The 12,646-nt window shown below is 33.2% G+C and overlaps 1 protein-coding gene across 4 annotated transcripts in view; it reads right to left on the bottom strand.

Annotated features, from left to right (window-relative positions):
- sev (receptor protein-tyrosine kinase sevenless) overlaps window positions 1-12,646 on the bottom strand; it is a 40,910-nt gene that overhangs the window by 25,034 nt on the left and 3,230 nt on the right. For all 4 annotated transcript variants that reach the window (XM_018506969.1, XM_018506971.1, XM_018506970.1 and 1 more), the window contains exon 2: window positions 862-921. In XM_018506969.1, the coding sequence (XP_018362471.1) occupies window positions 862-921 (60 nt within the window). The remainder of the gene's footprint in view (window positions 1-861; window positions 922-12,646) is intronic.

Here is a 12,646-nt window from a genome sequence, read left to right as displayed (position 1 = left end):
CATAATACATCTTTTCATACCATAAAAATTATGTCTAAGACATTTTGTCGAAAAATGAATAGTTTCGGAAATAATTGTTTGCTTCCATACTTTTTCCCCACCCTGTATATAAGTTTCTTAAAAATACACAAATATTTTTTAAAGATATTTAAAAAATCGCTTAATAAGTTTTGTATTATATTTGTTAAAGCGATGAAAATTAAAAACACTCATTGTGTGCAGTAAAAAACCTGCTGAAAATCATCGTGTATACTAATGCTTAAAGAAGCCTAAAAGAAGAAAAGCGTATCTTCCCGATATCATTCATTTATGTTATTTACTTAACAATTTGATCGGATACACTCAGGGTGCACCGTAAATTAAAGCCGTCGTACACAAATTGACGTAAAATGTTTAGTGTAAATATAAAAACGAATTAAACCGTAAAATCCTCGATACATTTTATTGTGCTGTCGTGTGAAATCTGTACGTTATAATCCGAAATATTTACACTTTTACATAGATTAGATCGGTGTACAACAACTTCGATATGCACTAGTGCGTCCAATCGAATTCGCTATTAGTTATTCCCTTTGTTACATAAATTATGGAGTAATACGAGATACATCGCAAGTAGCACACAACGTTTACAAAGCATTAACGAAGTGCTAAAAAAAAAGCGCATATGATCGCTTTTTTAGCGCTTTGCAAGCGCTGCTGTGCTGCTTGGAATATGATATTACTACCCATGAACATCCCACACAGTAATCCCCAGCGGACGGACAAATGGGAAAAAAATTCGCACAAAATTCCAAAGGGAATTATTTCCCACATCCTGCAGAGATTTGATGCAAATTAATGAATAGATGCGGAACTTCTTACCTGATCGATCTTGCATCTCACGCCGCATCCTACCTCCGAACTCAGATCGTCCGTTCGATTCTGGAATAAAAAATACATTTCATCTTGAACCAAGTGTCTCACTCAGGCCCAGTTCCATAACTCACGGTTAATTCTTAATCGAAGTACAACTCGTTTCTCATCTCTTTCCAATTCTAGAATTGGAAAGAGACCCTGAATAAGCTGAACCTCGGTTAAGAGTTAACTGTGAGTTGTGAAACTGGGTCTTAACAAAACTTATTTTAACCCCCCAGAATAAAATAAAAATTAATAATAAATTAAACTGTGTTAGTAATTTATATGGAACTATTATCAAGTAACAAGATCCAGTTTCGACTGTATTTGGGGGGAGAGCGCTTCTTATTTATTTATATTATATACAAATAAAGATCGCTTCGCGACGCGTTAGATCGTTGATTTTCAAGCTATCACGTTGATACCTATATCGATCGTTGTGATACGCGATTATGGTGAATACAGGGGGACCGTCGAGTGAACGCAAAAAAAAAAAGAGATGTTGAACATAATGACGTGAGCGCGATTATGTTACGCGCAGGGGCAGCGGAAAATAAATTGAATCGCTTGCCGTCTTTAAAAGATGTTAAACTGTTCCATCCGGTTCAATTGACACCCCCAGTGCGTGTATTTGACGCGACACGCTGAAATGAATCGCCGAATATAATCGTCCCCAAGGTGCTCGGGGCCATCTCCTCTCGCTCACCAACGCCACAGATAACGCGAGCTCGTTACAGCGGCTGCACCTGTAGTACGTTACGCATTTCCGGGACACAGGTGCACGTCCGGCGGTCGATGGAACCGAGAGTAATTGGAAAAGGCCGGTCGCGTCGAGAGATCGGCGAAGGGAGAGCTGAACGCAAATAGAGAGGGGTGCGAAGCGAACCGTAGTTGCTGGTCACCACCATGGGAATTTTGGACGTCGATTTGTTTGACCGTCATCTAATTATCATAACGTATTTAATTATGTAATGAACCCCACCTGCGGAATGCAAATTCGTATTGCTGTGAGAAAGGTTGACGTTAACCAGTTGAGGGATTTCTGAAATTTGCGTGAGGTCTCTAGTCATATTTTTATTATATTTCCTAAGTATCTATCCATGATTTTCATTACTGTAATATTTGAAAAAGAAAGCAAAGCAGGTCTTTAAGGAATGTCTCTTTAATAATTCTTTCAACAGTATTTTAAAGATGTACATTAACATATCGATATTATTAAATTGTTTATCAATTTAATTCGTGATATTACGTACTCCAGCTTTAATTTAAAATTATATTTCAAGACCAATAAGTAATTTACTTGAACTGGAAGTTGCGAGATTCATGCAAAAATATATTATTAAGATTCGCTTTGATCGAATATGGCCTTCCTTATTTGTTTCAAATACTAAATTCTAGAATAATCGCTAACTAAATGCTAAATTAAATTCGCACGCAGTAATTTCTTTTTATGCGGCCGACAGCTGTAAACATTCATTTACGTGATTAGTTGGTCAAGTAGGGTACCGTTACATAAACGGTACGTATCGTAAATTAAACATTATAGCTTCATGTTAAAATTAGATGTCTTGTCCATTTTTCGCAGAAGCTCCTGCAAATAGCCATGCGGAGTGTTTTACGGTGCTACGTTTAACTTCGAATTTCCGTAATTGGATAATGCGCACGTAAATTGCCGCGAACTAAAATTTCCGCGGAAGCGACAATAATCGAGAGAATTTCGTGCGCGACGTCGAGATACGCTCGTGTTTTCCTCACGCGTACAAATCGCCAGCGAGCAAACGGCGAGTTCACCGATAAGGGTTAACCGGGAGAGAGAGATAATGTTTTCGCGTACTATCTCGTCTCTTTCTCTCTCTCTCTCTCTCGTAGATGTATCAATTTTACGATGATTTTTCTTTTTTTTTTTTATTTCACTCGCTCGGCTTTCGTCTCGTGGAAATATCTTCCCGGCAGCGTGAGCCGTTGTTTAACTTTGCTCGATTAATCAATCCGGCTTCGCGCGTCATCGAGAGACCTCTCGGCCGTATTTGTCGCTGTACTTTAACGTATGTTATCTATAAAATACATGAAATACCTCAAGATACCACCAAAGGTGTATTTTGCTTTCCACAACACGAACCGATATATTAAGAATATCGCGCCAAATTCATATCAATTTAATTCACGTAATCCTATGTTAATTCTTGTTTACATCGTCGTGAGTTATTTCGAACTTCTTCGAAGAAAGCAGAGATGAATAAAGAAAATTAAGCATCGACTATTTGAAGAGGTAAGCAAAATTTGCAGAAGATTCCTCGTTCCTTTTAACTTCGACTTGTTCAATTAATTTTGATATTTTTAATTATATTCTCAAATCAACGGTTCTTTTAATTTTTTATTTTTTATGAGAATATCGTTCTGCATTTCAAATTAGTTTTTTGATCAAGATAGAAGGAAACGCTATGCGCTTCCTTCTAGGAAATAATTAATAAGACAAATCGTTTTTCTTGGTAAACAATTCCTAGAAAATATTCCTCTTTCCAATCGCAAGAGCAATTTGGCAGAATGGTTCGACTTCTTCGAACGATTAATTTCCTTCTTCTTCAATTAATTCCGAACGAGCGACTCCTCGTTAACTCGACTTCTTTTTCGCGAATGCTTTCACTCTCACTGCAAGTGAGACTCTTCCAACGAAGAGTTCGTCTTATTGTTAGAGAAAAAAAAAGGAAAGGACGAAGAAATCACCTGCTAAAAGAACGGCTTTATCTGATCTAAGGTAATCAACTAATGCATAGCTGCCCGTCCTTCTGCACGTCCTTCCGTCTCGCGTCGTGTCCAACGTCTCCGTCACGCTCGACGACGCCGACCAACTGTTGCGTCTTCCCGCCATCGACCCGACATAATCTCGAAGACGGAAATAATAGCTGGTGTCGAACACGGAAAGCTCTAGTACCGCATACGGAAACGCTCGTTCACCATTTGGTTAAATGCTAGGATTCCATCGTGAACATTCTTGAGAAATTCTCCCTCTTCGTGTCAATCATTGTGCATAATTCTCATTCACATTGTACATTCGCACTGTAAATGTGATCTACCTTCTTTTTTTCAGAAAGATTTTGCTGCAATTTCTAAAAATTTAACTAGACACGGATTTGAAAATAATTTTGAATTATTAATAATTATATAAAAAAGAGAGAGAGCATAATGAGTAATGCTGTGAAAAATTTTAATATTCTAACAATCATAATTACTTTGGTAATTTAAAAAATTATTTTCAGATGTCTAATTAAATTTTTATATACTTCAACAAAACCATTCCTTCTGTATTTCTTTCATTATTTAATTAACTTTTAACAAGTCTGACGAATGAAACTGACAAATGTTTCTTTCTTAATTATCTTTCATCTTTATTTTTATCTTTATTTCCAAAAACTAAAGAAGCTGAATAAAAAATATTTTTGAAGAAATAATAAAAGATTGCAAAAAATAAGCTGTAACAATGAAGCTAAGACGGTTGCTAAGGATCGACCAAACATCCCTAAAAGTGTAGTTATTACAATAAGATTTGGAAGAAGGAGCGACGGCACTTGATACCCGTCTAGACGAAATAATACGACATGGACATGTTATTTTGCACGCGCGCTGTTTCAAGTTTAAGGTAAAAGGTGTCGAGTTTTTTCCTGCGGTCACCAATGTGCACGGTCGCACGGTGTTGGATGTACACCGGCCGGTGTTCGCTCGGTTGGAACAGCGGCCTAAGATGGAGCAATGCCTTCGACGATCAAATCGCCGGTGTTGCGAAAGGGACGATGAACATGTCAATTCTTGAGAATCATGATCCCAAAATGAAAAACAAATGTGAGACACCGCCTGTCGTCACAAAATATCATTTGCGAGGAATATTTTAAAATGTTCAATATACTCTTTACCTTTTATTGTTTTAAACTATTCAAAATTTTGTAATCGGGAGAATCGAAAAAATCATATCCTAAAAACTTCGACGTAGACAAATAAAGAAAAAATAGAATAAATTTGAAAAAATTATACATATATTAGAATAGACGGTATATGTCTTGGAATGTCTCTATTATCATATTTTCTGAGATTTTCCGTATTTTCTTTACATGTTAGCTAAAAAGGCGCCGTCGGTGTCATTCGAATGCACGCAAATGTTTTCTTCTACGAACTAAGTCAATTATTCTCGTATTACGTCGGGAATTGAAAGGATAGACATTGCGGTTGAAGCTGCAATTATTAATGTGACGACCAGGAAGTTCTTCCAACTTCGATTTCGTAATCATCACACGCGCATTTTAATTATATCTGATATGTGTATTTAATTACATTGTCTAAGTTGCACGTGATAGAATTCGAAATAATTATTTATAAATATATATAAATATATATATACATATTTATAAGACATAAATAATTTAATAAGCACAATGTAACACAAATCCTTAAATAAATCGACGACTTATCTTTATATACGTAAATATAACATAAAAGTGGTAGAATCAAAGATTATTTCTAATTTTCAAATTATCGCCAAATAGAAGATTATAACGCGATAAATAGAAAAGCCTTTAAATTAAGTTAGAGATTAAAGTTAGAGCTGGTGTCTCTAATAATATTTCTATGTATTTTCTAATTCTGCAAACTGCACGCTGATTAGAATAGATTAGATAGAATTAGATATTGTCGCGAAATTGGAATAACAATATTACTAATTCAAATGATACTCAAACTTAACGCTGCTAAATTGATCATCTTTAAACACTAAAAAAATTTAACGCGAAAAATATCATCTTACGTTGAAAAACGGCTTTGTTAAAGTTTCTAAAAATTTAAATATACATCAGAAAATAATAGTATTGGACTAGAAATAATTATAACGGAGGACGCTCAAGCTGCTTGCTAAAATGTCAAAATTTTTTGCAGCATTGTTCGTCATGTTCCTACATAATTATTTTGACGATTCAACAAAATTATTTTCAGATCTGTATCTAACTTAATTTTTAGATACTTTAGCAAAATCCTTCTTTCCTTGCAGAAAATTATACAGCAGAAAATTCACTTTAATATGATTTAATTACTATCATATAATATTATAAAGAGTTAAGTTTCGTACTGAGAGAAAATTGTACTAAATTTTAATAAATATTTGTTTGAATAGTACTAATTAAACATTCACTAAATGTAAACATATATTTATTTGGTACAAAAACCATAAATTTAATTTAACTATTATATTTTTACATTTATTTTCCATCAAAAATGTTTATATTATTATAGTAGGTACTAAAAAAAATCTCAAACAATTATTTATTCAAATTCATTACACTATTCTCTCAGTGTAATATAAATACGTAATTTAAATGTAAGTCCTCTCCTCAAAAGCCCCGACAATTTGAATTATGGAAGCGATTAGGTGTTTATGTACATCCTGGCGTGACTAATGCGATCTGACAAAAATCATACCAGTGATCGTTTCCCATGAATGAAATCTGCGATGTTGATGCGGCGCGAATTGAATGGAGCGTAATAAAAATTGACGATGACGTTGTTGCGACGGGCCGACCCCGTTTAGCTGTACGAGATGAGAATCTGGGTTATCGTTGACCTTAAGTGCATTGCAGCTAATCCTAATGCGATTGCGAGAGATGCTGCGATGCCATCCAGACGCGCTTTCGGCGCGTCGATCGCGTTCGCGCTCAGCAATTTTTATCCCCCCCTCCAAGAATAAGTGTTGATTACAAGATAAATAAAATATTAAGACGCACCCTCCCGCAGTCTGGATTTCTGAGAAAAGAGGTGTCGCCCCCTCGTCATCACACGCGATTAATCTTCCTCGGTATTTGCTCTAATGCATCCAACTGCAGTTGCATACGGGTCTACCCACATCCATTTTACTAAGTTCGGTACGTTTTCATGGAGTTACCACGGAAATGAGTTACCCTCATAAAAATTAAATTGACGATCCATTACGTCCCGTCGCCGATAGATCAAGGATTTCTGTCTGAGAAAGTAAGAAATGAAAATTTTGTTAAAATATCAGTTTTCGTTCAATCAGTAAGCGATTAATTTATAATTCAAAACGTTCAACCTCTTTTTATAAAGAAACATGTTTTTATTGCCTTCTTTGTCTAAGCTAGAATTATGCACTTTGTTTGTTCTTCTAGGTTATCGTTACGTTTTTTAACGCAAACAAATCCTGGGAAACGCGGTGCCAACCGCTCTCAACTGACGTCATCCCAATTAAAACGCGTACATACGTTGACATATATACGTTAAAAGTAACCAACCGCGGGATGGTTTCGAGCGGGTAATGAGTGGCAGCTGATGTTTTTAACTTAACTTTTGCTCTTAGAGCTAATTAATAAAATTGAGAAGGAATGCTGTTGCACCGACACTCGTCCTTCTCGGATATTTAACAAAAGTCCTATTATTCGCACACTTTTTCCCCAACGCGAGAAAATACCGACTCTCATCTCGTCTTATCTCGTCAAATGAGAAACTGTTTATGCAAAATCTCTTTGTGAAAAATGTAAGTCGGTTTCACTCGTATTTCTCGCATTAAAGTGATAATGTGAACGATGAAGCGCGTCACGCGCTCCAGATTTGCGTCACGATTAAAGGTGAAATTTGCACGATTACCGATGCGCCGCGAGGCGAACCCCCGCCGTTGTAGGTGAGAGGATGTGGCCGACAGGAAGTTCATTGTATATGGCTACACATATAATGTTGCATGCCGGACGATCCTGCATATTCGACGTAACATCGGGCTCGTCGCGCGAGAATCCGGGGAATCTCGTTCGACATGTTGTATCTTGAACGATAGGATCCGCGTTATTTTTATTTCACGCGCCAAAATATCATTTTTAGAATAAATATTCTTCCAAAATTTAAATTATCCAATTAAAAGAACTAGAATTTATTGAACTACCTTTTCGATTTGTGCTCCAAGTGTTTTTATCTCGTTTAATTACATAAATAAAGTCTTTTGCACACTTTTGTTTAAAATATCATTAGTTGTATTTGAAAAGATTTTGTTGAAATATTTACAATAAAAATTTAACTACGTACAGATCTGAAAATACTTTTATTAGATCATTAAAATAATTATGTAAAAAATTCAAACGTGATAAGCACAATACTAAAAATTTTTTTTAATTTTAGGAACCATCTTGAGCATCTTAATTATTTTAATAGTCCAAAAAAATATATTTAGCTAAATTTTTTAAACTATAGTAAAATCGTTAATTTCTGTGTATTCGAAGATTTGGAAATATTTATGCTTTCTGATATTAGTTTACATTACGTAGTGATATCAAAACGTTGAAAAGGAAAATATCAGTGTAAAATTATTATCTCTTTTTGTCACTTGTCCGTAAATATTTGTATTATTTTCATTATTTTATGATACGAACGTGATATGGTTGTTTTATTATTTCAAGAAATACATAAATAGACATCGGATTTTTATAGATATTGCAGGCATTTTTTACAGACATATGCACAAAATATGCAAATTTACACAAATATGCAAATATGCATAATATGCATAAATGTGCATTTTTAGAATGCTTTTATAGCAAGATTCTATTTTTAGCAAATTTCTATTTTTATGTTACTTTCCAATCTGCTTTTTAAAAAATATAAAATTACATAAAAATCCGATATCTATATATAACTATGTGATAAAATTGTTTCTTACAAAGATGCGTGCTGCTATAACGTATGCTGATATAATGTACGCAATTAGTGTGTAAATAAGTATACGCGGTAAGTTTAAATAAGTATGTAGGTAGTAAATACATAAATACGCAATAATTAAAAAAGATAAACATCATATTATTAGTTAGACGATTTTTTGGGTATTAATAATGAATTATAGTATTAATTTAAATTGTTCTTGTGCGGCATTATAATATTTTTTAAATATTTGACCATAATAATTTTTCTAAAAATGTTTTTTTAACGTATATTTTAATTTTTGGTTATATAATTCTCTTTAATCAAATCATGTATTTAATATTTTAATACATAATTTTTTAATTACAGTTCTACAAAATCACTATTGATGACTAATTAATTTTAAATATTATAACATTTTAAATATTAATATTACGTAATTTAAAATCGTATTTTTCACGGCGTATGGTAATTCTTATTAATATAACTTTTCTTTTGATCAGTTACCTGTATTGATATTATAACATATTTAAAGCCGGCGTATTAGAAAATCATATATCTTGAGCGACATCGAGAAATAATAAATTATTTATTACATTAAGTATTAAGAATAACAGTACTGATTGGAGATTATAACGTCAAAACCGACGATCAAGAAATGAAAATGTTCTTTGGATGTTATGCAAGCTTAAGGTTATCTTCTAAGCATCACCCTGAGAGATAACTTTACTATCCTTACGTGTTTAGTAAATAATACGAGGATACCATTTTTTGTAAACTTAGTTTATAAATAAAATTCTCTTCTAAAACAAGAAAAGTTTTTCCTACGAAGACATATCGATGAAATTAAAGATTTTGTAATAGTGACATAATCAATATAAGCAATAAGGTATATAGCATATTGTGTAATCAAAAGATGCTATATTTAGCCACATTCACAGAAGTTAAACGTTTGATAACTTAAATTGCATACAAAATTTATTTTAAGTTAATCTTTTTAAAGGAGTAAATTTTTCCGGTTTACATACCTTTCAAATTTGAAATTTAACGCAATAAGTTCAGAGAGCCATATTCGATTAAGGCTGATCTTGGTGTGTAATCACATTTTTGCTTTCAATTATATAATTTCTTATTCATGCAAACTGCGCACCAATTATTTTTTATTAATCAGAATTATAAGAATCATAATTAGAATCTATAAATTGTTACATGTTTTACCTATAGGAAGAAGTACTAGATCAAAATTGTTATCATGCGATGACTCCCTTTCTTTTGATCATTTTCTTTTGATCATTTAAAAACAAGGGAGGGGGGGAGATGATTGGTAAGAGGGAATGAGTTATACATTATAGATAAGAGATCGAAGAAAGTGATTTTTTTTTCTGGACCACGTTTCTCCCTTTATCTGTGACGGCGGCGGGATAATTGATTCGTTAGAGCGCGGGCGAGGAAGGGTTGCGAGAGTTCGATGACTTACAATATCGCGCAACTGTCATAAGTTAATTAGTAAAAATTAATTCATCAGTCTGCGCGCGGCATCTATTCGTTGCGAGAAATAGGGTATCGTAATATATAAAATTGCAGTAAATTTAATAACTAAAATAATTAAAAATTATACGGAAAATAAGATAATGATTCACACAATCAGAAATATTTAATTATGAGCAATTTCATCATAATTATCTTTGCGCGATAGGTATATGTATAGTTGACATGACTTATTTACTTTGATGTGTCGACTACATCAATATAGTTATATGTGATCTCGTTGTGTGACAACTAAAATTATTTACTATGGATAAGCTATGTATCTGTTAAAATTATTAATAAGAATTAATTTCTTAAATTGAAATTTATAACGGCTTTTATATTCCTTTCTTCAATAATAATTAATCATTTAAAAAATTATTGTCTTATATGATATTATATTGATTTGTGAGGATGATACCTAAATGAGAAGAAACGTTCAGATTGCACACAAACTTGAGCAATGATCTGATATCAGAAGGCACGTTGGCGGTGCACTTTTTGAGGAGAGTTAAATTGATAATTGGTACCAATTCCGTTCTCGTCAATTGTCAAACGCATTGATTAAAACCTTTTTCATGCCGAGGTCTTTCGCACGCTGTCGCAATGGATCAGTTTATTTTGCTGCTTGAAAGTAATAAAGTAAAAGTAACGCTGATTGCGCTATAAATATATTTTTTGCGAAATTTAAGTGTGTACAATTTTTATTTTGAAAGTTTTGTTCGAAATTTTCAATCTCGAAAGCGAACGCAATACAAAAAATGTATAAAGTGCGCATACAAAAAGTTTCAAAAATTTTATTCGTGCTTTTTATTGACGTTTTCATAACGTATACTTTATAAATTAATAATATTATATTTGTTGGAAAAAATAATGAAATATAAATTCTAAAAATTCCGATCACACAGAAAAAAAAATAAAATATATTATATTATAAACTCCAAAAATTCAGATCGCATAGCATATATGGTGTGCGATACGACATGCGATCAGTCATAATTCATGTAATGAACAATAATCCGAGTCGGCGAAGGCGGCGCGCGAAAGAACGACGTTTTCGTCCTTCTCCGTAAGAAAGGGATTAGATGGCCCTGTATCCGTTACGTGCTCGTCTTTCATCCTCGACGCTATGCTTATGGGCTGCCATGATGCGCCGTCGTGTAGTTAAGTTAATTAATGAATGGTACAGTCGAGCTGGAGAGTGGACTTAAATTGATACGTCCTTCGCTCGCGCGCAGCCATTTTCGTGCCGCCGACGCTCGGTTCGCAGCTGGGGATGCTTGCGATATCAAAGTGCATCGATACTGCTCCTTTCATCCTGAACACCTTTTGGCATTGTTATTTTATTTTCGATAGTAAATATCAACGTTCGAAAGAGTGCAGAAAGTAGAAACGCTGCATTGTTAAATCATAATGTCTTATACCCTTCTTCTATTTAATTGAGTTATTTTTAACCCTTTAAATTGCCACTGTTCTTACTCAATATATCCTTAATGGATTTAAACAATTTAACTCAAGAACTGTATTAATTTGGTTGACATTTAGTTTATTCACTAAGTGCACATGCATTAATAAGAACGCTGTTTGAAATGAAATAATTCAACTACAGAAATGGATTAATTAGATGTCGTTTTTTTAAACTACATATATTTTGTATTAAAATAATACTTTTTGATTCATTTAGAAATCAGAAATAACAAAATGTTATTTCAAGAAATTGGTTTAAATATGATTCTTTAATTTTTAACAGCGTGGCTAAAAAATTATTAAAATAAATTTGAAATATCCTATGTATTTTTGTGTGCATATTATTTGTATTGATATATTTATTGCTTTCTCGTCAATATTTCTACTTGATTATCGCAATCGGTTGTTGTTAATGCTGCAAGGTATCTACGCTTTTGCTGAAAATGGTGGACAGCGTTGCGGTACTCTTGGTATTTGAACGAATGAAAATTAAATTCCTATCAAACCTAAGCACGTCTACTCGAAGTAAGTACATGATTTTCTTGCGCTTCTGACAAATTGGCAATTCGAAGGGAAAAACTGAGTCACGACTGCAAGGATACGCTTACGTGCATTGCATCGCCAAAGAATGCAACTAGGTCGCCGGAACGACAAATCAACTCATCGACATAGATTTCAAGAACCGCGAACACTATGGTATTTAAATATTCCTCATTAATTAACACGTCGCGTCAACGACAATACTCGCACTCAACGCGAAAGCCGATTAGACGGCGAGTAGAAAGTTTGATGACTACGCAAATCGTCATTATACGTTTATCGAGAAAATATTTACAAAATTAAGAGCTTATTTGTGATAATAGCAATGAAATTTATATTTTTCTTAAGAAAAAATTAATTCTGTATTTTTCAAGGAATATAAATGGAAGAGTTTTAAGTCATTTTTTAAAATTTAATTTAGAGAATTAATAAGATTAAATTTTTTAATAATATTTGTATATCAATAGAAAATTATTTTCATTTATTATTATATATTATTTATAATAAATAAATAAATAATATTAATTTATAAATAAAAAATTAT

Source organism: Trachymyrmex cornetzi, unplaced genomic scaffold (assembly GCF_001594075.2).
Source record: "Trachymyrmex cornetzi isolate Tcor2-1 unplaced genomic scaffold, Tcor1.1 scaffold23, whole genome shotgun sequence".
NCBI lineage: Eukaryota > Metazoa > Arthropoda > Insecta > Hymenoptera > Formicidae > Trachymyrmex > Trachymyrmex cornetzi.
Note: the sequence above shows the minus strand (reverse complement) of the source record. Positions and strands in the feature narration are given on the sequence as shown.